We start from the raw sequence: 26,109 nt of genomic DNA, 5'->3' as shown, positions 1-26,109 counted from the left end.
TGATGTTGTGCATGGTCTGTGATAAATAAGTATATTCATCTGACTCTCCGGCTTTGCACACTGTTATAAATTGAGGCAAGTGTCATTTTGCACCTGCCTGATAGTGGTCATGCCTTTGCAGCACATCTGGTTATTAAAGCTATTATTGTGGTAATTACTGTAAAAGCCACAGTCAGAAAGACTAACAAAGACACTGGACAGGAGCGTCAGTCTTCATTCGCCTCACACTGTGTCGCATGCATTAAAGCTCGCATACGGCACAGTGAGTGCCTTGTGTAAGATCAAATGAAAATGCTGCTACCAGATGAATAAAGAGCTTGTTTAATAATACTCATCATCTGTGTCAGCTTTTATTCACTTTGATCTTATTAGCATACACAAAAGAGGAGAAGAGCAGCAGAATACTCTTTTTGGAATCGGATGATTCATTTGCAAAGCTGCAGCAGGCCTATCCAGAGACAGCTCATGGTCATACTGTTTTCTTTCATCTATAACGGTTCACATGAGGTCACATTGCATTATTGAGGATTCTTTTAATGCAATAGGAGGCATTTTTATAGTTTTTTGTTGATACCCTGAAGGCAAGCTTGACTGAAAGGAAATGTTTTTGTACATTAGCTTCCATGCCTTTTGCCTATCTATTCATAAAAAAAAAAAAAAAAAAAAAAAATATATAAATAAATATATATATATATATATATATATATATATATATATATATATATATATATATATATACACATACACACACACACAACCTTTTTCAGTATTCTGTGTAAATCGACCAGGATGTTAACTAGTCATAGGACTGCATGGATGAATTTCAGCGTTGTGCAAATTGCGTCCCATGTAGTCCCACCTCCTCCATAGCAACAGAAGTGTTGTTGAGCTCCTTGTAGCCCAGCCACCAGCGGATGTCGACGGGGGGATTGCTGGAGGTGGTGTAGCAGCTGAGATTCAACTCTTTCCCCTCAATTGCTGTTAACGAACCCGACAGTGTCAGCTCAGCAGGCTCAACTGATGTACACGCACACATGCATGGGAAAACATACAAAGACAAGTCAGTGAAAATATCATCCCGTGAATAGTACATTCAACAGCTACATATTCTGATCACAGAGCCAGCGCAACTATTTTTGGATGTGAAACACAGAGCTGTATCAAGGGTGAGAGGGAAAAAAATCACTTTGAGTGGCAACTTGTTTTCTCTGGGGGTTTTCATTGTGGTTTCTAAAGTCTGCTTCGTTTTAACCAGAGGGGTAGACAGGGTACAATAGCTGCAGGCAAAGTGATGCAGTCGTATAAAGCCTTCCGGGGAATACAAAGCCTTGGGACCAAGCTGGCAGGCTTCTAGTAGGAGGGGTCATGCATGTAAATCTTTTGTGTTTTTATGTCTGTTCCACATGTGACACTGTGTGGAATGCATCTGCCTAATCCACACACACACACACACACACACACACACACACACACACACACACACACACACACACAGCTGAAATTCTTGCAGGTACTGTATGGTGAAGGAGGCATATTCATATTTCACCAGTGAGTCTTGCTCCGTGCCCTCCAGCTTCTGCCAGCGCCTAGAGCATTGTCAGGCAGTCAGCGGTTCATTTTCACCATCTCTGAATGGATGACTGGGAGGCATGGCACCACAGCCTGCTGGGGGTTTTGGTAAATGGAGGCGCGCTGGTGCAATTTAAACCACATTTACATAGCACGAGAAAGCGGAAGGGCCGCTCCTAATCATATTTACATAAAATCGGCACATCAATCAGACAGCATTTAAAGCTCTCCACATTGTGTGGCTCTGTAGTGAAAATCAGGCTATTGTTAGACTCAATGCACCAAGGCTGATAAATATTAATTTCGTATTTGTTCTATTGTTGCTGAAACAAACATTTTATATTCAGAGAGAAAAGTATAATCTCTTAACTATGGGCGTTACTGTTTCAAAGTGTCGCCGTTAGTGCCTCAGGACTGCGCGTTGAAGCAATTCAGCTAAATTTATGTAACAGCTACGAAAGAGCATACAGTGGTACTAATCTGGAGGCAATTGGAATTATGGGCTGCAGCCATAGAAACCATTAGTTTCATTAATGATATTAACTTTACAATATTTACTGGGACAGCAAAAAGATTGGGCTTGGAGGAAAGATGTATTATACTCCTCTGCAATGCGTCCATATTATTAATAACCTGCAATCACTCAGTCCTGTCTGGGCTTTGTTTTTTACCAGAGTGTGCATGTGTGTTCCAGCACTGCGCAGTGTATTAAAAGTTATTTTCACTCACAGAGAACTGTTATTTTGCGGCTGACAGAAAGAGGAGATCGGGACACCAGATTGGAGCTTTCACAGCACAGCTCTGCCTGGTTGTCAGCGGGGGTGATCTTCAGTTTGAGTATGCTGCTGGACTTCTGAGCAACAACGTCCTCCTCCCAAGTCATAGACAGAACTTCTCCGTTCTGACAGACGGATGAACACATGAAACTCAAAAAGGCAACAGAATGTTTGAGTAGTTGCAAGCTCCCATATGGCGCAGGCAGCGAAGAACAGAAGCTACAAAGAATGGGATACTTATGCTGCGAGTTTTTTAACAGGAATGGCTCATTTTGCCAGCGTGACAGTGTGTTACAAAGCTTCCTTAACAGATGGCGCAGGAGATTTACCTTGGTCCAGTGGAGAGTGGCAAGGGGGTTTCCACCATATGACACACACTCCAACACAAGCGTTCTCTCTGCTTTGACTTCGTTCCTCTCCAGACCCAGAATAACTGGAGGCTGAGGTGCGACTGTCAAGAAAGGGGGGTGGGGGTGGGGGGTGACAAGAAGAAATGGCACAGAGGATGAGCACGAGAAAAAGAGGAAGAGGTGAGAGAAGAAAAGAGGTGTAGTAACTCAGAGAAACAGAACCATGGTGTGGCCAATAGGACAGTATTAAAAAAAAAAGAAAAAGAGAAGAAAAAAAAAAAGAAACTGCAGTGCGATGAGGAGACTCTTGGCAATTGAACAGGAAGCATCCCTATTTGTTGAGACGGGGCCAATAAATTGGTCATTCAGCATGACTGTGGGATAAGAGGTCCGGATCTGATGAAAGCATTAAGTATTAAGGGAGCAGTGAGCTGGATCCAGTCCATAAAGCAAAATAACAGATGTTCAAACAGTAATAAGGCAACGTGAAATATGAATAAATTACAGCCTCCTCGAATAAAATATATGCAGTAAAATAAATTAGAAGAGGATGGGCCTTTGTTATTGCTGCAATCAGTTTCAGAGAGCAGACTGCAGACCCTGGGCCAGCATGACAAATTGCCACCTTGCTAACAATCTAGCTGGCTGAAAATGGCCACCGCGCTGGCTTTGATGGGCTAGCATACTGAGTAAGACTGCGGCGGTGGTCCCAAGTTCTGCAACACTAGCACTTTAGCAGAGAGCCCATACTGCTTAATGCAGAGAAGAGAGACAGGGAGGAAGGGAGGAGCACTCGCAGTTACTGGTGAATGATAAAACAGCAACTATTGTGTCTCGTGTGTTTCAGTTTTCAGTTTTATTTGTCATATGCAAGTTAGCACAGGGTCAACATCGCAATGAAATGTATTTGACGAGCAGAAGGAAAGCATAGGGACAGCATTAAGGTGTGTAGTCAGCCTGTGGATAATACCGCAGCTGAGCAGGAGGGAACACTCACTGCTGAAAGTATCAGCAGCCCTCCTCCACTTTAATCAACAGCATGATTTAGTCCCGGGACAAGCAGGTGGGTACACTCTAAGGCAGGGCTGCCCAATCCCAGTCCTCGAGAGCTACTATCCTGCAGCTTTTAGATGCATCCCTACTCCAACACAGCTGAATCAAATGGTTTGATTACCTCTTCAGCATGCCATCGTGTTTGGCAAAGGCCTGATAACAAGCCATTCATTTGATTCAGGTGTGTGGGAACAAGGATGCATCTAAAAGCTGCAGGACGGTAGCTCTCGAGGACCGGGATTGGGCACCCCTGCTCTAAGGCCTCAACAATCCATTACTTCAGCTGATCAACAGGGTAGAAAACACCAAACCCACACTGTAGTAAACAACAGCGGCAGTAGAGCACTGGTTGTTTATTCAGCAACAACAGCTTTCATTGTTTCTTTGCCAAACGCAATGGCAAAGACATCCCGCGTGTCAGCTAACCTTCATGTGCAGCAATGGATTTATTATATTATGTTGCGTGGTTTTTATAAAAACATGAAAGAAAAGGCAACAGAAACTGGCTTAGTTTCCTTCCTCGGTGGATTATAAATTTAATTTGAGCTGATGAGCACAAAAGTTGCTGGGCTAGTTTTGTAAGATTTATTATTATTAAATGTGGTGTCCTGAGCTTTCCATATTAGAAATATATTATTGTTAAAAAAAAATTCTCTAGCACAACTCTTGCTCGTGTAATTCATCTAATAATTAGTTTATGTGCCTTGGTTAACGCTGGGGCAATAACCAAGCGTGTAAATAATTCCAGATTACTAAACACATCCAAACCCACAGAAATTTAATTGCAGGCTGCTTTATTAGCCACAGCCAAAACTGTAGAAAACAACTGCTTACTGCTTTGGTCACATCAACCTCTTCCCTCTGTCCAGCACAGGCTGCCTTGAGAGTTGGATGTTCACAAGTTTGCCCCAGCTGAATGTTGTTTTGAAGTAGGTGTGACTTTGCCTTCAGCTTAAATGTTTTTCCTTGCGCCACTAACACAGACTGAGTGCACAATGCCGGATACCCAAGGGCCCCCCTCGGGTTCTGTTCCTGTGTGGTAGAGTGTGTGTGTGTGTGTTTTATATAAAATGAGGGTGTTGGCCATCAGTTTAAAGACAGGTTGAGACACTCACAGTACACATTCATAGCCATTGTGGTCTCCACAGGCTTGAGGAGGGTGGGGTTCATGGCGTGACAGGCCAACTCCCTCCCATTGTCAGAACTCAGAGCAGTGACCCTTTAAGAGGTAACAGAAGGACAGAAGAAATGACAATAACAAACTATTACTGAAAGATATAAAGCTGCAAAAAAAAATCCCATCATCCCAAAAGATATTCAAATGCGTTTCATAAAAAAAAAAATTGACACATCGATGTAAATACAGTCCAGTGTAAGGTCACAATCAAATGCCTTTTCAAGGGTTGCACGGATTTGGGGATGTTTTTAGGCTTTAGGAAGTCTGGTGAGATAAACAAAGTGACAAGTATCATGTAATATATTTATCCATGAGGAATGAGTTAGACACATGACGTGTATCTGACTCAGAGTCAGGAGACCAGGTTTTAGGGAAGGTGGAAATGACAAACAGCACTGAAGGTAAATATAGTTCAATATACACTCACAGGTCACTTTTTTTTTTTTAGGTACAGCTGTGCAGCTGCTTGCTAATGCAAATGTCTAACCAGCCAATCACATGGCAGCAACTCATTGCATTTAGCCATGTAGCCATGGCCCAGATGAAATGCTGAAGTTCAAAACAAGCATCAGAATGGGGATGAAAGTTCATTTAAGTGAATGTGACATGTTTGTTGGTGCCAGATGGGCTGGTTTGAGTATTTCAGAAACTGCTTATCTGCTGGGATTTTCCCCACACAGCCATCTCTAGGGTTTCCAGAGAATGTCCAAAAACGAGACAATATCCAGCGAGGCGGCAATTCTCTGAGTGAAAATGTCTTGTTGATGTCAGAGGTCAGAGAATGGCCAGACTGCTTCAAGCTGCTAGGAAGGCAACAGTAGCTCAAAAAAATCCATTGTTACAACCAAGCAATGCGGAAGAGCATCTCTTAACATGCAACACTTCACAAAGGCTCAACAGAATTGCTTGTAGCAACAGCTCAGGCGGGGATATTTTCTTGGCAGAATTTGGATTCTTTAATACCAACTAAACATTGTTTAAACAACATCGCCTTTCTCAGTTTTGTTGCATGTCCATCCTTTTATGACCACAGTGTACCCATCTTCTGATGGCTGCTACCAGCAGGATATTCTCAAATAATCTTAAATTGGATTCTTGAGCATTGGACAGTGAGTTCAGTGCACTCAAATGGCCTCCACAGTCATCAGATTTCAATCAGATGGAGCACCTTTGGCATATGTGGAACATCCAGATCAGACAACAAATCTGCAGCAACTGTGATGCTATCACGCCACTATGGACCAAAATCTCAGAGGAAGGTTTCTAGCACCTTGTGGCATCTGTACCACAAAGTTATGAGGGGAAAAATGGATCCAACCCATTACACCCAACAAAGATGGGTGTAAATAAAAGCATAAACTAATTTGCTATTTACATCAATGCATCAATATTGTTTCGCAACTTCTACCGCTTAATTTTGAGGTATATTTACACTCGTTGCAATCTGCGATATCTCAGAATGATTGCTGACTTGCAATGATGTTTGCAGGGCAAACACTGATGATAATGATGTAGGCAGAAACACGAACACAGCAATATAAAACCTCCCTTCTCACCTTTAATTTTTATTTTTATTCCTATTTATTCTATTTATCCCCTTCGTATATTTTATTTATATTGTCTCTGTATTTATTTATATATATATATATATATATATATATATATATATATATATAATATTCTGTAACTCTGTAACTTCTGTCGGTGCTGTGCTTTTTTGGAAATCGAATTTCCCAGAGGAACCCACCCGAGGGATTAATAAAGTTCTATCTAATCTAATCTAATCTAATTCAGCAGTACCTGTCTCATAATTTCTGGTGAGTAAAGCTCAGTATCCTCTCTATCCTTTAGCATAAGTTGAAGACTTTACAACCCTCACTAATGACACATTTTAGCGAGGCACAATTCTCTTCACAAACTCACACAATTTCAGAAGAGAATCAAAGTAGAAAACACTTTTGCAAAGATTTTTTCACCGAGTGACAAATCTGTTACATACGCGTACAAATTGCTTACTGAGCAGCTGGTTTAGCTTTCTTTTTTCTTTCCGTATAATTTGATTTTAATAGTTGCAATGATAAAGTGCCTTGTCTTTGTCTGTGAGTGTACTGTGAACACCAGTAAAAGCATAAATCTTAGAAGTCATGAGGTGAATAATGGGGTAGGAAAAACACAGAGTTCTGGCAGAAATGTGTTGTTATTTTTCTCTAGTCTTTGAGTTTTGTGGAAAAAAAGGATAATTTTAACAGTTATTTGCAAAATAAGATAACCAGTATCTGTAACTGGTTAAATGATAAATGTAGTGGAATATTAGAAGTGTTAAATAAAACAAAAAAACAGATGGTTTTAGCTAATATGTAAGTACCCCAACTCTGTTTTACGCTGTGTGTGTTGTCAGGAGCCATGGGAATAAAAGCAAGGCACTTTGCAATGTACTTAGAAACAGTGAATTTATTCTGAGTCTAGTTTACTCTCTCTGTTTACATCTTCTATATCAAACTACAGTTCAGTGACAACTGTAACCATCACATATCGCCCACTGCTGTGTATGCTCAGCGTGAATATGTGGAAGAAGCATCAATATTGCTTAAGACCTCGGCTTCTCTGCTTGAGAGTTAAACAACATCGCAGCTCCTCAGTACCAATGTTATCTGAAGATATGACAAGAGGTTATTATCTTTGACATAGAGGAGATATGCAGGATTAAAGTAATCTATGGCCCCGCTTAATGTATGGGCACCAGGCGAACCAGCAAGGATTGGATTTGTCTCGCTGCTGGAATGTAATTTTGTGCATTTGACAGAAGCTAATTCAACTTCACAGTGCCAAGAAGCAGTTTGTGTGTGTGCAGAAATTCATTGTACTCACTAAGACAGAAGGTGAGAATAAGAGCACGGTGAAAACAAGGGAAACAAGAAACATAGACAGACTTGGGGAGATTGAGCAGGTTGGTGAGGAGAATGAGTCTGGCAGGCAGCTGAACACATACGTTACTTCAGCATGCGCGTTCAGAAGTTTATCCTTTGAGCCAGACGTGGAGAAAGACTCTGCACCTGTCAGCTCAACTCCATCTAAAAGACACAATGGGGGGAAGGCGCACAAAAAAAAAGAAGAATACTGTGTGTAAATTTGTTCATGCGAAACACAAACACCAGTGTTATTCTCATGCAGAATTGCAAATACTGGACTATGGTGCATATGTGTGCGCGACTGTCGTGCAGAAATCATGCGTACGTGGTCTAAAAATATGAAACTATGAAATTATATGTTAGACCTACAGCACAACCCCGCAGACAAATTCACACCGCTGGAACAAAGGGAACATCTCTCGCTCGGTTTCAGCACGATACAGCGTAATAGGTGTGACAGAAGAAGAAGAGGTAAAAACAAAGCGATGGCAATATTGTAGATGCTTTTGTAAACAACAAGGAACCTGCAATAAATTGACTCTACATGAAACTGTGAAACAAACATCTGGAAATTCAAATGTTCAGGCTATTTCCTCCCACACAGAGTCTCCTCCTTTCAACTCTGCAATTTAAAAAAACCAAAACAAAACTAAGAAACAAGAAGCCTTTAGTGGACTCGAATTTTATTCTGTGTTTTCTTGTTAAAATATTCAGGTTGAGGCCTATACGCATGGCAGACTGTAGAATATCAAAAAGGCGGCTGGCCCTTCCTTCCAGCTTGTCAGCCTGACCATCAAGATAAAAATCTAATGGAGCACAAAGCATGACTCACCTTTATAAAGTGTGATTTCTGCCAAAGGCTTTGCATCAGGGGCAACGCAGGTGACGGTGTACTTCTTCCCGGCTTCCCAAGGTGTTGACATGTCCATGTCAAAGTACGGCTTGGACGGAGGGACTGAAAGAGAGAAAACAGCTCAAGTTTCCAACTTAACATCAGCACCTAAAAAACTATAGATTACACTGATTTCTAGCCATTGCTCTAAGCTTTATGCAGTGATATGATAATAGGATTGTAATATCTGGGACTGACTGGAGTGTCACACTGTCAGTTTTTGAATGATTTAGGTTTGATGTTTGGTTGCGTTTCAATACAAATTGTGGACAAGAAGAGAATATAAAGATGAAACGGTGATGAAACCAATCCAGTGCTAATCTATCATAGCAAACACCAAACACTTCTCTACTCAGATCACCCCCAAGCTAAATATGTGCTTTCTGGACTGATCAAAGCAGTCTTCACTTCTCCACTGTTCTCTACAATCCTTTTATCTGACCATAAATAGAGATTCCAGGAAAAGAAAAGGGAAAAAACACATAGCTTTTAACACAAGGGACCGAAAAAAATTTGGGCAGTAAATTGAGAAATCTGTCACCAACTAATTATGAAAGAGATTCTTTGCAGATCTGTTAGCCCCTCCTTACCAAGAGCATCAGTTAAATTAAGCACGCACTAGCCTACAGATAACTGGCCATGTATTGTGCTGGCTTTTAGTGTGTGGGTGAGCTTGTAGAATTAGAAACTATGGTTACTGTGAAGGTTGTTTTCTTTCATCAGAGATCAAGTGCAAAGGCTGCCTGAGTTAACAGACAGAATAGAGAGTTGGTAAGTACAGGAAGGAGATGTGTGCGTGTAAAGGGAGATGAAAGACTGGCAGAGGAGAAAAGAGATACTGCAAGAATGAAATGTGACTATAAGACGGGCTGTGGAGGATTAGGCGGAGCAGGGAGATAGCTGCCGCTCAGTCCGGAGATAAACCCCGCTGCCAATGTATGGCTCAACAGCTGGACCACAAGCAACCAAACCAGCCAGCCATTCAACATCTACCTCTACGTCCAGTTGACTCGTGGCCACTAGGAGGAGCTGTTGCTGTGTGCAGAGTCACCTCTTCGCTCTAGTCTGCTATTGAGACAGATGAGATGTGGCTGCAGCTTCAAACTGATTTAAAAGAAGCAATTGAATCTGTGTGGACTGTGATGGGTTACCCAGAGCACTGCAGAGGCGCGCACAGCAATAATGAGATGCATTTGTTTGTTTTCCCCTCCCTCTTCCCAGAGAAGATGACTGGGCCATGCATCTATTGACAGCCCCTGTACTCTCAATCTACTCAGGCCCACACAATTCACACAGGCGCATCACTTGTTGTGCTCGAAGGGTGTCTGGCAGCCTAACAAATCCTAAAATAAGAATAATGATATGTTCACAAATGAGGCAGGCAGGTATCTAATTTTTTCCTCGCTCGCTCATGCTGGCCTGTTCCTCTTATCTTTCGTTCACTCCATCATCCCCCTCTAGCAGCCCGAGCCCACCTCCCTCCACCCACACTATCTTTCTTGACCACTGCAGTTAAACTGCAGAAGCGCAGAGGAAGGTGTGTTCCAGCTTGGACTGGGACTTACAGCCGCCATCCATCACATCCCCTCAGAAAAGCCATGTGAGGGAATAAGCCCAGTCAAGCTAAACCTGCACCAATGCACATTTGTACAATTGCGATAGAACATGTGGACAACAATAAAACACACATCCGGCTCAATTACTAGACACGCACTCAGAGCAAAGAGCAGACAGCAACCATGCTGTTTTCTTAATTAACTCTTTCTGCCCTTTCTTTGTATACTTCTAAGTGGGATTTTTTAAATCCTTCCTCTTTCCGTCTGCTTTTCTGCTTCTGTTTCTCTTGTTAAGGTACATATATGAACACAGATAGGCAAGGACTTGATCCTGCAGTTCAGATGTGAAACGCTGAGCTGAAATATTCGATTTATTAGACAAATACGGACGGATGGATGGATAAAGCAGATAAGAACCAGATTAGCAGACACACATCAATATGCATAAGCAGCTCTTTGCACCTATCCTTCTTTCTCATTCACATACAGATGCACATGCTCTCTTTTCTCCATTGCACACAAGCACCCAAAGATAAACTCAAGTCTACAGTGAATGCAGATTTGCACGCACAAACACTCCGACACAGGCGAGTGAATGTGCAGACAAGCTACATTCATCTCATTTCACTCTAAAAACAGGCACCAGTGTCTGCATGGTCTAACATGTGATACTAACCTGATTCTCCGAAAGATATTGGAAAAGGCCCAGAGGATAGAAAGTCTCTAAAAAGCTTATGCTGAATAGGATAGATAATAATGGAGCTCTGACTTCTTAACACCAGAAAGACACAACTCATCAGTTTCATCTTTGGATGATAAAGCTTGTCGAACACCATATTTTCACAGTATGTGTGCAAGAATGTTTTTTTTTTCCTTCTATATTGTACTGTGCAAAAGTCTTGAGCCACCCCCTCATTTCTCTTTATTTTGCTTTCAATTTTTCTTGAGCAATAGTTCTCCAGGATTTCTGAATGGCTTTCAAAGGTTTTCTTTGGACACTAGCTATTTTTAAACTCATTTTCAGTTCAGTCGCTTGTACCTGACCATTTTCAGAGGAAGCTACTTAACACTGACCAGTGAATTATTCAAAAGGCACCTAACTGAAGTAATTAACAAGTGTTGCTTTTACATATAACAGACAACTTTGCATCTTTAGGTATTTGATACTAGCAGCCTGTCACAAAAACACATAATTTGTTTCCATTTAGTTTAATGAACACAGAAATGTACCATTAAATTTTGATCCACCATACAATACAATGGAAAGCATCTGATTGACAGCAGTTTCATTTTTCAGCCCATATTGATCCTAAACACTTTCACTAGATAGAAAAACATATAATTAAACACTGTTATTCATGGATTGGCCTCCCCAGAGGAGGGACCTCAACATTATTGAAGCCGTGTGGGATCATGTTGACAGAGATCAGAAAGAAAAAGGCAGTCAACACCCAAAGAAGAGCTTTGAATGCCCTTAAAGAAGGTCGGAGAACTATTCGTGTAGGCATTATGCTTCATCTATGTTATATAGTTTCCATTTTCCAGCAAAATATAAAGAAATTACGATTTACACAGTATTATATGTGCAGAGAAACACATACATTTGGCTATTCATGCACAATATGAACATGGTATTTATTTGACATGTAATCCCTGATGTTGCAAACCACTGAAACAGCTTTCCATTTTCTGTCTGCATTCAGAGGGAGAAGTGGAACAGGTGTTTAGGACAAAAAGCTCTACCTCCATCACCTCTCATCTGCACGAGCGCTGCTCCAGCCAAAACATGTCATAACTGCATCTGTCAGCATCCATCTCCCAAACTCCCATTTACAGCAAGTGCATCACACACGCGCAACATTAAAAACAGATTTAGGCTCAATTGTAAATGCACCTTTGTGATGGATTCTAAATAAATTAACAAGGAACCGCTCATGTTGCTATTAAGCAGAACTTCCCCTTTTCAGAAAGAACCTACTGTAACATTAAAGTGGCGCTGTCAGAATTAAAGCATGGCACCAGTGTATAACACCCCATCCTCTGATGAGGTTATATCTTGGGCAACTGTCAGAACTTTTCATGAACAAAGATGAATAAAGTCACCATGTTCTACGCTGCTTGTGCCCCCATTTATAAGTTGTTCCATTATTCATAACAGGGAATCATAAAATGAAGGCTCATTATATACTCTTCAAGTGCTAAACTCATTAGCTCCCGAAAAAAACCTCGCTATAGCCCTGGTTCCTAAAATGTCCTCTAACCTCCAACCAACGCTGATAATAAGCTTACACACATGGGCACGTACACACACACACACACACACACACACACACACACACACACACACACACACACACACACACACACACACATAAATATCTCGGTGACACACTATGCCAAATGAATGAGTAACAGTCTAAAACCAGAACACATCAAAAACAGTTTTGAACATTTGCAGGAGGCATCTGTACAGGCGTGCACTGTGGTGAGGGAGAGAGTTGTTCATTAATAGGATTAAATGCTAAGGCTAATGGTATAAACCGAGACACAGGATGTGTCAGGTATGTGACGGGCACAGTGCGGGGTAAGTTTTAGTAGAGGAGGGGGCTTTAGCAGAGAGGGTAGAGGTTGTTATTGTCATGGATTACTCACTGCCACTTGATCTGCCTGTTGCAGTAATCCCCTATCTAAGCTCCGCAGGGAAGCAAAAAACACACAGGAGTTAGGTTGCACCAATGGAAATGTCTTGAAAACATCTCTTTGTAAGCCCATGGATGGGGCTTATTGACATTTTTGCCTTTATCCCTGCTATTTACTGCCTGTGGTGATCCATCTTGAATTAGCCAGTCATAATATCACTCTCCCTGACCCAAGAATCCAATTATACAACCACCAATCTCTGTTTTGTTTTCAAATTCCTCCCCTCTCCCCTACTGTATCTCCTCATAAAGACTTTATAGTGTTTTGATTTGATGCAGAGCTTGATAGGATATGGCCATGGTTGACTGGCCAGGGGTGCGGGGCCTTGGGAGCCGTAGTTCAGTGATAGAGAAGTCCATCGGAAACTCATCAGAGACGGTGCACTTCAAAGGGGATACACAGTTTCCAGTCCCAGTTCAGCACTAACAGGAGATTGAATTCATCAGCTCATTATCAAGCCCCAGATTAGTCACGTATTTTGAATCACTTGAACTGCTGGGCTGGAACAAATAACCCTTTAAGACCAAGGCTGCAGAGAGCTTTTTAAGCCAGTCACTTCACTGATTGCCCTTTGCGACAGCTCATCTACAAATGTCCATGTTAAACAGTCAACAGCTGGGACGTGAGCCCAGGACACTGAATAAAAGCACCTGCTGAGATGTGCAGCATGTGGACTCGTATGTGAGCATTTCAGAAACATTATGAAAGAGTCTGTCACGGGTAAATGCTAGTACTAATACTACTACCAGCCATCCCTGATGCAACACACTGGTTGGTATAACACATATTTTCATTGTTTTGACAAAGCAGAAAGCGAGAGTTTTGATTTTGTATAAGTGGGCACACATGCAAGAAGCATCTCAGAGGTAATGAATGTGGGAGTCAAGCCTGCTGTGGCTGCAGGTGTAGGCTTGCCGTAGCATATTAAACTGCAGCAGTGTAGAATACTGCCATTCAAGTACAACACTACCCGCCATTTCTCGCGCCAGCCTATTGATGTCAGAAAAACCTGCTCTCTTCCCAGAAGAGAGCGAGGACTCTACAATCGCCACAACCGCCCCTCCTATCCAAACCCCCATCCTCAGTGTCCATGGTCACCAAAGAGAAAGCCTGCGAGCCAAGAGAGAGGGTGAAATTGTGCGGGGGAGAGAATAAGGAGGGGGATGTAAGTAAATGAAGTGCGCCTGGAGAAGAAAGGTTCTTTTAGAGTCCTTTCCTTACCACATATGGGCTTGCTCCCACAAGCAAAAGGGTTAGGGAGAGAGAAACACCGGTTGTTATAGAGTGACTACAGGTGGTCTAATGTAGTTGCACAATAACATCTATTCCATTCCATGTCTGAGAAGGAACTTTTCAATCACTTCTGTTAAAATGTATTCCTGCGCAAGGAAGAGACATGAATCGCCTTGAGGCTTGCTAGAGAAGCCAGGCTGCTCTTTATATTTTCCAGCTGCTAGTTAAAGCCACAGACCCTTCTGGAACATGTAAAGGTGGCATAGTACTTGAATACTGTTTGAAAAGTTTGCAGAATTGTGAGCACAAAACTGAAACAACCTTCTTAATATTGTCTAGATCCCCCTTGTGCTAATAAAAAAGCTCTGAACCCCTGGAGGCTGGGTCATTACCCTTGTCAGGTTCCTCGAGCCATTCTTCATCAATGTGTTGGAGTGCACACTGTTCTGCTGAGGGAGGCTACGGCCATTCAGGACTACCTTTGTGTTCTTGGTTGACAGCAATGCTGGGTAATTGTTATATCTCCAAGTAACAGTCTCATTAATGTGAGGACCCAAGGTTTTCCATCAAAACATTTAATTTTAACGAGATGATCAATATGATTCACTTCACCTGGTGGTACTTTTAATGCTGTGGTTGATCAGTGTATTATTGAATAAAACTGCTACAGTAAACACGCCGTACCAAGGGCAAAGTAACTTAAAACTGTCCTTCAAATGCAATTGCCGTATCTTACACAAATAAAAGCTCTTTATCAATAGAAATGAATATTTAACAGCTCTTTGTATGCTGATTACTGGTCAAGAGGTCACAAATGTTACTGGAGTACTGAGGATGCTCACTGTGCCTTCTAACATGCATTTTGTTACTCGGGGAAAAAAAGAAAAAAGAAAACATGATTATTATTAGACTCCACAACCTTTTTTGTCCCCCCTTACTTCGTACGTCGAGCCAGGCCAGCCTGGAAATGATTCCACTGCTGGACTCAGATGAGGTCACTTGACATTCATATTGAGTGTCATCTTCCAGTTGAGCATCTTCAATCTGAAGATGATACTGGCCTGGAACAGAGATGGAGAGATGAACTGTGTTGGAGAGATGCTACATATGTAGATAATTACAAAAAGAATGGGTTCATTTTCCTATGCGTCCCCTTCTACTGAGTATAACTTAGGAGGTCCTAACATTTATAGTATTTATATATTGACAAGCATTTAGCATTTTTAGAGGCCTTTTTTTAAATTTACATAATGCCAAAATTAACTATCAAAGAGAAACTGACAATGGGTTTAATGTAGAGAGCACCTAATTTTAGTTCTACCAAATGCTTTACAATATCTTCTCATTTACCCAATTACAGACGCTCATGCAAAGCAGCTGTAACTAGTAGATCTGAGGTTTTGTCTTGCACAAGGACCCTTTGGTACGTGGAGGGTCCAGGGATCAAACCACCACTTGAGCCACGGCAGCTTAGAAATCTAAATGGCAGTCCTGCGCATCAGTTCAGTACGATAATATACTCCACTGCTGACATTCCTGTTTGATTTGACTATAAACAGCCAGTTTTCTTATTTCTGTAAAATATAAACATTTCACTTGGTGAGAATCTCCAGCTGCAGGCATTTCCATTGACATGCTAGTGGTTGTTTATACTCACAGCATTTTGTTTCAGAATGAATTTCCAGTGTGGTAAATGAAATCCAATCCCAAATTCACAACGCAGACTGAATAAAATGTCTATTAATTGATGCCAGGCAGAATCCCTCACTCTGCATCTCTCTTCTGATAGTGTGGCATGCCAACAGGGCTTGATTTGTTTGATGCATTGCCATAACCTGTGGGGATTAGATGATGTTCAACGTTGGTTTTCCAGCTCCTGATGGCTCACAGCCTACTAATATGTGGAAAATAGTATCTTAGTCTGACAACCACACAGGCCTACAAATACATGTGTCAAGTACGCTGGCAAGATAATTAACACCAACCAGAAGCAATTTTCACATCTAAGTTATCATTGAGTGCAGAAAGAAAGAGACATTGGAGTTATTAATCATATTCCTCTTTCCTGAAATTACTCACAAATAGTCCAATCAAGTTGTAGAGACTGGCAGAGGCTGCAATGAGAATTGGTTATTTGCCCATTACTCTGTATCTATTTCATCTAGGGCCTTTGAAATTTTTGGATACAGTACATCTACATAGATATTATGCCTGCAGTGGAAAATGCCTTCCCTTCTGCAAATATGAATCTGTGCATCAGCCCAGAAACTTTAAAACACATACTATTACATAAGTGGGAAAGGTCAGTCCCCAGGGAGAGGGAAAGAGTAGGGGAAATTGTTGATGTTCGTGTAAACAACCTTTTTCATCATTTAGTCAGGCACTGTTGCCTGACATCAAGAAGGTTCCTGGCAAGAACCTGCTGGCTGACTGAGGCCTTTTTATGAGTTTGCATCCTCTCCCTGTGCCTGATGGCTTTTCTCCGGGTACTGCGGCATCCTCCCACAGTCCAAAGGAATGCTTGTTAGGTTGGGGCTGGTGATTCTAAATAAGCCTGAGGTATCGATATTAGCATGTGTGGCTGTCTGTCTCTTGATGTAAACCCTGTGATGAACTGGCGACCTGTCGAGGATGTACCCCCTCTTTTTCCTGTTTGACAGCTGAGGCAAGCTCCAGCCTTTCTGTGCCCCTGAGTTGGATAAAAACAAATGGATAGATGGAGGGAGGGAGCGATGGATGGATGGATTTGATACTGTATAACAAGATAACAGCAACATATCTCAAAAAGCCCCAGTAAGAGCCTCAATTAATCTCTATGTGTGACTATGATTTATCAGTTTATGATGCTTGCTGATATTAGATAAGATAAAATCTGATTCACTTCTCTCTACATGTGACGTTCATTATTAACATTTTACCTGATTGGCTGGCTGCATGCTATTTTCTAGAGTTGTGTTGTTGCTCGTGAGCCATTCTTTGAATACAAAATGAGAAAGACAAACCTAATGCTTTGGTGCCTTAAAAAAAGCTGTTTTATCTTTAAGGTTCTGTCTTTACACTGAGAGTTGGTGCACATAAATGGCTGAAATCCTGGATCTAGGCTCATGTCAGTACACATTTACATTACTGCTTCAGCTCGGGGAAACTAAGGGTGCTAAATTTACTATAAGTGCATGCTGAAATCAACGCCGGCCTCTCTTCTGTGCGTGAATATGTGATTTCAGTCTTTTTAAGCATCAATAAACATCACTGATGACAATCAGTGAAAACTGGTGGCGTATAAAGTGCAGTCAAGTGTCATCTTAAATGATTTTGCTAGTTCTGTGCAGTGTAAAGTGATTGCATACATCAGTCTGCAGTTTCATTTCCTGGAAAAGGGTACCTGCACTGATGGGCATTTTATTTATGACTGAGCCTATGAGTGTTTGACAGCTTGTGTGTGTTTGTGGTCCTTACATTCATTGTGTACTTCTTTTTTCCTTGTTGTGGATATAAAAGGTGATTTTCTAACCCTGTGTCTATTGTAATGAATAATTTTCTCACTAACAGTTAATCAACAGAGAAATATTTTACTCCTCTGAATGTATTTGTGTAAACTCAAGCCATGAATAAGGGCACACACGAGAATGTGCATCATTGTATCCCTTAGTGTTTATGTGTCACTGGTGGTCTCCCACACTGTGCAACAGTGAAATGCAGCTTGTCTAGTTGTGGGCTGATCAGGAACAGATGCTCTTCTCTTACTCAGGATTGCCTTCTAATTGGCTATTACTTTTTATAGACTGTGGTGCAGATTCTGCAACACACTATATTCTCTGCCACATTTCACAGATCATCTGGCACTCTGTTGCTTTAATTTCTTTTTTTTTAATCTTCATGTGCGAGTGACAGGATAAGGGGGTTGTGCGAGAGGCTGTTGACAATCACATCACCTCACCTCACCCCAGATGATACCCCTTTATAATAGCCATAAGGTTCCTGTAACAGCCATGCTTATTGGAGCATCGAAGCCATAACAACAACAACCTCATCTCATTTACTTTTAGAGAAGCCCCCTTGAAGTCGTACCGCTGGGGGCATCTTGACATGACAGCAGCATTTCATAATTAAACCATATAAACTATAAGTCACAACAAAACAAAGAAGTACATGGGATTCAAATTGTGCTACTATCTTTGGGAAATCATATGTTAAAGTGCCCTTTACGCAAATAACACACAGTTCTCTGATGGTTTCATTTTTTAGTTGTTTAGGTTTACTAATTTTGGCATCTCTTGAGGTTCTGTTATTATACATGTTTATTTAGTTTTAATAGGTCCATCAAAGCTCAATAGGCCATAGACCATATTCCGTGAGTATCCCGGCTTACCTCTCTCGGGGTTTCCAATCATGCTGTAGCGTGGAAAGCCTGGCAGGCTTCTCTCAGGTCCCAGGAGGAAGCCATCTTTGGCCCACTGCACAGTCCCCGAGGCTCGCAACACCTCACACCTCAACACAGCTGTGGCTCCCATCCGCACAGTTAGATTCTTGGGCTCAGTCCTAAAGGCCTGCTGGGCCCGTGTGCCTGGAAACATTAAACAAAAAAAAAAAAAAAAAGGAGAAGCAGGCGCATTGGAAAGGAAACATGAAAGGGATATGTTGGGATTTCATGAAAAGAGATGGAAAAGAATAAGAGCTGAGTATGTGTGAGGAGTGTGATGAAAGAAATAAAATGAGCAGAAGGAGCATGACAAAAACATGCACCACAGGAGAGCAGTCCTGTGGTCTTTTTGTTTGAGAAGGCATCCCATTGTGCCTGGCCACATTATTCATCTTGGCATATGTTTTATTGATGGGAAACTGCAGTGATACGGCCCTGAAAATGAGTCAATAAAGTAATTACTGCAAATTAAATCCCCCCTCGGCCATGCAGATAGGGTATTGGGAAGAGGAAAAAAAACATGGGGCACCAGAGACCTTGTTCACCTGTGGTTTTTCCTCAATGTCGATGTCCCACTAGCTAATTCCTCCCGGGAAGAGTAATGATTATCACTTTAATCCCCCTTGTTTGTCATAGTTGGTGTTCACCATCCTTCAGCCAAGCTCTGAGGTGACAGCCTATGGCGCAGTGCACTTGAGTCAGGAAGGTTACGTTAAAGTAGACCACCCACCAGGCTTTTACACTGGGGCTAAGATTATATGAGTATTACACACAAAAGTTTATGAATAAATTCAGTTCAAAAAGCCAAATGCAAGTGCATACTCCAATTAGCGTTTAATATCTGAGCGTAAGTCTGTTTAAACAATGCCCCACAGAGAACCTGATTCTATTGGGCTGTTTAAATCTTGACCTTCATTGAAGCAATGGCCAAGTTGTTTGTGAAGTGCATGCTCTGTTGCATCTGACAACATGAGTGAGAGGCAGAGCTCTCAGATCAAGGCTGAACCAGTCACCTCACGTCAAATATGAAGGGCAAGATTGGCCATTACAGAGGATGCATACAAACAGCCAAACACAGAAGCAAATTTGCATACAGTTTACATAAATGAATAGTCAATAATGATCTACAGTGCCTACTAAAATACTTCCACAATGGATTTTACTGAGAAATAGAAATATCAAAATGCAGCAATACAATTTCATTTCCATGTCCTAAAGTGAGCTGAATTTATAATCGTTAAGTTAAACCAGTTTTATGGACCATACATAGAGCTTTACAGTAATATTTGCATACTGCTCTTTTACAATATAGGTGCAGCTCTTTATCCATCACAGACACATACACACCACAGACACTTTGGGGGCAGTTTTTGTGGTCTGTATCAAGGACACTTTGGCATGGATGACCTGCTCTATCTCCAAACCACTAAGGCTTTAACCTACTTAAAGTGAGTAGTGTTAGCTAAACTTAGCAAACTTTGGATGTTTCTGTGGCGTTACAGAGATGGGTTAAATCTTTTTCTTGTGGACTTGATATTGCACCTTAGCATGTCACACATAAACAAGAGTTTTATCACCAAAGCACAAGAGGTTAATACCTCAACAACAGCAAGCATGTTTGTTGTGGCTTTTAAAAATTTTTTTTTATAAATGACATTTATATATACCCATAGGGGAAATTAAGGGGCAGTATGGTGACTTATTAGCAGCGGTCATTATCCAAGGGGCAATCTCCAGAGCTAAAAAATTACCCCAATGCTTCTTGTGCCACATGATGCTCGTTACTTTAAAAATGTCCAAATTTACATCTTTAAAAATATCGCTTACACCCTGGTATAAACAAATAAACACACACACACACACACAAAAGGTTTTAGCACCTATGGCTAGGTTTCATTATTATTATTACTATTATTATTTTGCTAATGCATCCACCTGGATTGATTGACAGGTGTCCTGATACAGGTAGGTGAAGCAGACCGGTTATCTTTTAGGCTTCATCCACCATTTCACGTAACTCTTCACTGTTTATGTCTGCTGGTGGTGCTTTTTGGAGCATTTTTAATGGATTATGTGACCAATATTATGAGCTGTAGTATGGCACAGCGCTAGTTTCTGCTTCTGCAATGGTGAGTAAAATTCTAGTATTTTATTCCTCTCTTGCTTAACACTATATGTATGTCTATACAATTTATGAATTTAGCTTGCTAACCAAACTAGCTAGCATCAGGTGATAAACTAGCATCCAAAACACCAACACGTGACGTCCTGGTGCCTGAAGGTAAGAGTTCAGTTCAGGTTTTTTTGACATTCTGTTGCAAAACAGCTGTAAAAACAGTTCTCACCAGCCAGCATTTGTCCATCCACCCCTTCAGCAGATGTGGAATAACGTTTGTATTCACGTGCAGTTGTGTTTTTGGTATTCTGATAGAGTCAGGTATTTATGCTTTGTTTTGTTCTTCACCTCCTCCTTCTCCTCTTCTTGAGGGAAATGTTTTGCTTGTGAAAGAGTGTCAAGGAAGGCGGTAGGTAACCAGACTCAGAAGGCATTTTGGGTTCCCAGAGATGAGCAGTTTTTTGTTTTGTTTTTTTACAATCACCCCCATTATTTGTGAAACTTAAAACAAAACTCATAACAGGAAACAAAGAGCACACGGAATAAGCAACACACCTCACCTGTCAATTCCCCTTCTGTTAGTGTAGCCAGTACCACTAGTTTAAGGTGAGAAATCTACAACTCAACACAAATGGCTGAGAATCACATGAAGCTCACTCCTCTCCTGATTAACTCATTTACACAGCTAAATGCTCCATATAAGAAAACTATTAGGACAAATCACTTCAGAATCCTATAAACTAACAAAAGGAAACATGCCTGTGCAAAAAACTCCCCTCTTCTTGGATTAACCTGGTGATGTCAGACATGACATCATCAGCACTTTAAAAGTCAGGAAATGCTGGAGGGATTTGGGGGGAGCTTTCCCACACCTGACCTACATGGATACTCAGAACAAAGAAACAATGGAAGAATATAAATGAGTTAAATCTGCAACATAATAAAATATAACGCAACATGTGATTAACCTTTTAACCCACATTTCCATACTTATTTTAATGTTGTAAGTTAAAGTTATTCTTTGCTGTTAAAGAGCAACAATATTTCTTGTTTAGGTGACAGATCTACCTCATGTATCTCTGTTCTTTAATTGTGTTTGGTAAATTCCATGAACTGGAAGTCATTTGTCACCATGGAAACATGATGTGACTTTCACTTAGTGTTATTTACTTTCTTTATAAAGTATTTGATGACAAAAAAGCTGACAGTTTAAAAGAATTGTGACAATGGAGCAAAAGTCTTAAACAACTCCCACCTAAGCAAAGTTACAAGCCAAATTACAATTTAGTCAATAATAACACAACATTACTCTGGATGAAGAACTAATTCCCTGTGAATAAGTTTCCTTTATGCCCTGAATAAATCTGGTGGGAAACTGGTTGTAATATAAATTGTCCATCAGCCAAAAACAGGGAAAAGATTTAACCAATGATGTTCTACTTGATTAGGCAAACCGAAGAGACAGTGGAAATTTTAAGAGTAAGTCCTATGCACCTATAGGAGACCTTACCTTACTATAAACCATGATGATGATCCTCAAAGGAGAAATGCAATCTAGTTCTTGCATATTTCTCACACTTACATTTTTCAGACTTTAAAAAGACAAGCCGATACAAAATGCAGTTTTTAAATGGTGATTTCACAAGTCTGGGGGATCATCAAGATATTTTTTGGGCAAATATGAGACAAGCATTCGTGTTCTTTTTGGTCAGCAGTGGTTTTCACCCTGCTCTGGATGCCATTTTTGTTCAGTCTCTTTCTTGCTGCTGAATCATGAACTCTGACCTTAACTGAGGCAAATGTGATTGCAGTTCCTCAGATGCCGTTCTGGGTTCTTTTGTGACCTTCTGGATGACTCGTCCGTGCACTCTGGGAGTAATTTTAGTAGAGTTTCACTACTGTTCCAGGTTTTCTTGATTTGTGGATAATAGCTCCAAACCGTAGTTTGCTGGAGTCCCAAAGCCTTAAAAATGCCTTTGAAACCCTTTCCAAACCGATTGATGTCAGTGAGTTTGTTTCTCATCATTTTCTTAAGGTCGCAGCAAGTTGTCTTGCTCTTTGAGATTTTTAAACTTCACTTTGACAGACAGGATCTGTTTAAATCATTTCTGGATTCAGCAGGTCTGACAGTAATCAGGTCTGGGGGTGGCTATTATAACTGAACTCAGCTTTCTAAAAAATGTGGTTAATTGCAGTTAATTCATGATTTAATAATCAGTTAGTTTTCACATACACCCATGTAGCTATGGATGGCTTTTTTCTGTAATAAATGAAATCTTCAATTAAAAACTGCAGTTTGAATTTGTCTAACATGGAAATTTGTTTGATTATCTGAAATATGGTATATAGTATGATAGATATGGAAAACAATAAGAAATCAGAAAAAAGCCAAATACCTTCTTACAGCACTATATAAGACCCACAGTAAATCAATTATTGCTGCAGAAAACATAGCAATTAAGGCAAGATTTTCAACGTGTAAGGTGAAGAGATCACCATGAGATTAAGGTTGTACAGTGCTTTACTTACTGTACACTCCTATTTGAGGCAGGTTGAGAAGGTGACCTGAATGTATCACCGACGTTATTCTGTTTCAGTGAAAATTAAGACTTCAAAAAAGTGCTCTGGCTAGTCAACAGAGCACTGTTCCCAATGCTCTGTTGACCGGCCAGAACAGGGAAGGGACTTGGAAAGGCCACAGTTACTGTAATAACTCCACGGTGACATTTGATTCTCTTACCCAAGATAAAACAGAGAAAGGGTAGGACTGCAGGAGACACAATCCAGGCTGACAAGAAGTCCATTTCACCGCTGACACCTGACCTTCAACAACCCTGGAACAACCATTTAAAAAAAAAAAAATCACAAATGACATATACACATCCACTACAGGCAGACATTAGGTTAGAAAGACAAGATGGGAAGGATTATTTTTCTTTCCATATTTTGTCATATTTTGTGAGTGTCGACATGATTTGATTTGCTGACAAACTATTTTTTAACATATCATTGTTTTGTAACAGTCCAGCACATGTTTACAACTCTATCTCTGCAGACTTCCAATTGATCATTCAGTTAATCAATGAATCATTCATAGTTCCATTAAATGGAACCATGCTTTTAAATGCCTTTAAAAGCATGGTTCTAATTTTAATGGCGTTTAATGGTGAAAAACCTTTTCTTGAGGATACACTCTTTGCAGTGTGTTTCAAATGAGAAAATGCAGAGGAACATTTTCGTTGAGCTAGAGTTAGTCTTGTGATGAGTATGAAAGTGTGCACAATTCCCTTAAGGCCATACACATATTTGTGATTAGTTGCACTAAAGACCTCTGTGGTCTCTGCAGCATTTCTCCTGGCTTTTCTTAAAGAATCAGCTTTGGGAGCAAAGAATGGAAGATAAAGGACCTTTCTCTCAGCCTCCGAGAGCCGATTTTTAAACTTAGCCTGTGGAAACCAGTGTATACATGGGACGCACAAAAAAATGGAACAAAAATGTCCTTAGTAGTGATCTACATTTCACTAATATAAATTTAGAATTTGTATTAAATTGATATTAAATTAAACCACTATCACTTGATTTATATAGCGTAGCAGCTGCCTTACCCTATAAAGTAAACTCTCCATAGCTTTTTGCATAAAATGGTTGATACAGTACTGTAAAAAAATCTTAAAAGACCCCTTATTTCTTTATTTCTTCCAAGGACCCAGACATTCTTGTAATTTTTAAGTTGGTCTTCGGCAACAGTCCTCCAGGCTTTTTGAAGCTGTTTCTCTCTGGACATTGGCTACTTTTTAGCTTATTGTCAGTCCAGTCCTGGTGCCTGTTGCAAAATTTGTTCACATTTGTTTAGTTGAAACTATGACAAATGCTAAAGATAACACAGGCATAGAACTTTGTTTTTACACCAACAAGGTGATTCCTAGTAGACTATGAGCCAAAAACCTGGCATGTCTTGGCATGGTGTGGGGGTTATCCCTAAAAATTTGAAGAAAATGGAGCGTTGGAGGACAAAAACTAAAGTACTGTAGGTGCAAAAAATCGGAACCAAAAACCAAAAACAACGAATTGTATCTTAAGGTCAAGGCCTTAAGATATCGGAAAGACCTGACCTAAGAAATAGGTAAGGTATATCTGGCCCTTTCATTAATCCGTTTACTGTGCACTGAAGTCTCATCAGAAATGGCCTGAATGGACGGGTGGCTCCCAAGAAGCCGTTCTTAGTAATTAAACTAAGAGGAATGCCAGATTACACAAGAACTAGACTAAAAATCAGTGTCAACAGGCCTGATGAAATGATGAATCCAAATGATTTCAATGAATCCAAATGAAATTTCCAGTTTAAAATTTTATCGATATATACAGAAAAGGGCCGGAGCGAGTGTTTATAGCTATCTGTAAAACATGGTGGAGGCTCTGTCAATGTTTAAGACAAGCCAATGCTGTTGGGGATTTTGTCAAAAATTATGGAATTATGAACACAGAAAAGTGCCATCAGATTTTGATCCACCATACCATGGGGTGGCTGTAGCTCAGGTGGCAGAGCAGGTCAGTCACTAACCAGAAGGTCAGTGGTTCGATCCCAGGCTGCCTCCTGGCTGCATGCCAAATATCCTTGGGCAAGATACTAACCCCGTGTTTGCCTACTGGTGGTGGTCAGAGGGCCCGGTGGCGCCAGTGTCCGGCAGCCTCGCCTCTGTCAGTGCGCCCCAGGGCAGCTGTGGCTACAATGTAGCTTGCCGTCACCAGTGTGTGAATGTGTGTGTGAATGGGTGAATGACTGAATGTAGTGTAAAGCGCTTTGGGGTCCTTAGGGACTGAGTAAAGCGCTATACAAATGCAGGCCATTTACCATTTACCATACAATACCATCGGGAAAAAATCTGATTGGCAACAGCTTCATTTTTCAGCATAACAGCGATCCCACAAACACACTGCAAATGCAGTAAAAGCATATCTGGATTGAAAAACTACACAGAGTGGAACAAAAGGTAGCCAACATCTAAAGAAGGGCTTTGAATGCCCTTCATTAAGTCTGAAGAATTATTTCTGGAGACTAAAAGAAATCAGACTAAAAGATGTGTTAAAGATGGACATACAAAGGCGGCCCTACCAAATGTTAACTTTCGGTCTTGTTAGAATGATATAACCTCTGTTTTTGCTTTATATGTTGTAATTCCATTTGTATTTATACATATTTCAATTTCAAAAAATCTCTGCACATATTTTCCATTCCCTAGAAAAGTATAAAGAAACAAGAAACACTCAGAGAAAGCAAATATCCACCAAGGCAACTCACTCTCTGAGCAGTATTTACTTTTAATGGAATAGTGTTGCATGTTGCATATGTTCATTTAG

The 26,109-nt window shown here is 40.7% G+C and overlaps 1 protein-coding gene and 1 long non-coding RNA gene across 10 annotated transcripts in view; one reads left to right on the top strand and one right to left on the bottom strand.

Annotated features, from left to right (window-relative positions):
• The window catches only part of nphs1 (NPHS1 adhesion molecule, nephrin), a 46,592-nt gene that overhangs the window by 17,352 nt on the left and 3,131 nt on the right, over nt 1–26,109 (bottom strand). For 3 of the 9 annotated variants that reach the window (XM_082551557.1, XM_082551558.1, XM_082551563.1), the window contains exons 2-10: nt 23,492–23,585; nt 18,585–18,779; nt 15,154–15,276; nt 8,667–8,789; nt 7,915–7,996; nt 4,864–4,967; nt 2,675–2,796; nt 2,299–2,470; nt 860–1,017 (exon numbers count right to left, since the gene is read on the bottom strand). In XM_082551557.1, the coding sequence (XP_082407683.1) occupies nt 860–1,017; nt 2,299–2,470; nt 2,675–2,796; nt 4,864–4,967; nt 7,915–7,996; nt 8,667–8,789; nt 15,154–15,276; nt 18,585–18,779; nt 23,492–23,555 (1,143 nt within the window). In that variant the 5' untranslated portion in view covers nt 23,556–23,585. The other 6 variants (XM_082551560.1, XM_082551559.1, XM_082551561.1 and 3 more) reach the window with 6 other exon arrangements.
• Nucleotides 20,578–26,109, top strand: part of LOC309717196 — a 48,155-nt gene continuing 42,623 nt past the window's right edge. The window contains exon 1 of the long non-coding RNA XR_014279649.1: nt 20,578–20,764. This is a non-coding gene — a long non-coding RNA (uncharacterized lncRNA). The remainder of the gene's footprint in view (nt 20,765–26,109) is intronic.

This window comes from Aulonocara stuartgranti (assembly GCF_965226115.1).
Source record: "Aulonocara stuartgranti genome assembly, chromosome: 11".
In the NCBI taxonomy this organism is placed as follows: Eukaryota; Metazoa; Chordata; class Actinopteri; order Cichliformes; family Cichlidae; genus Aulonocara; species Aulonocara stuartgranti.
This window is presented reverse-complemented; position numbering and strand designations above follow the sequence as displayed.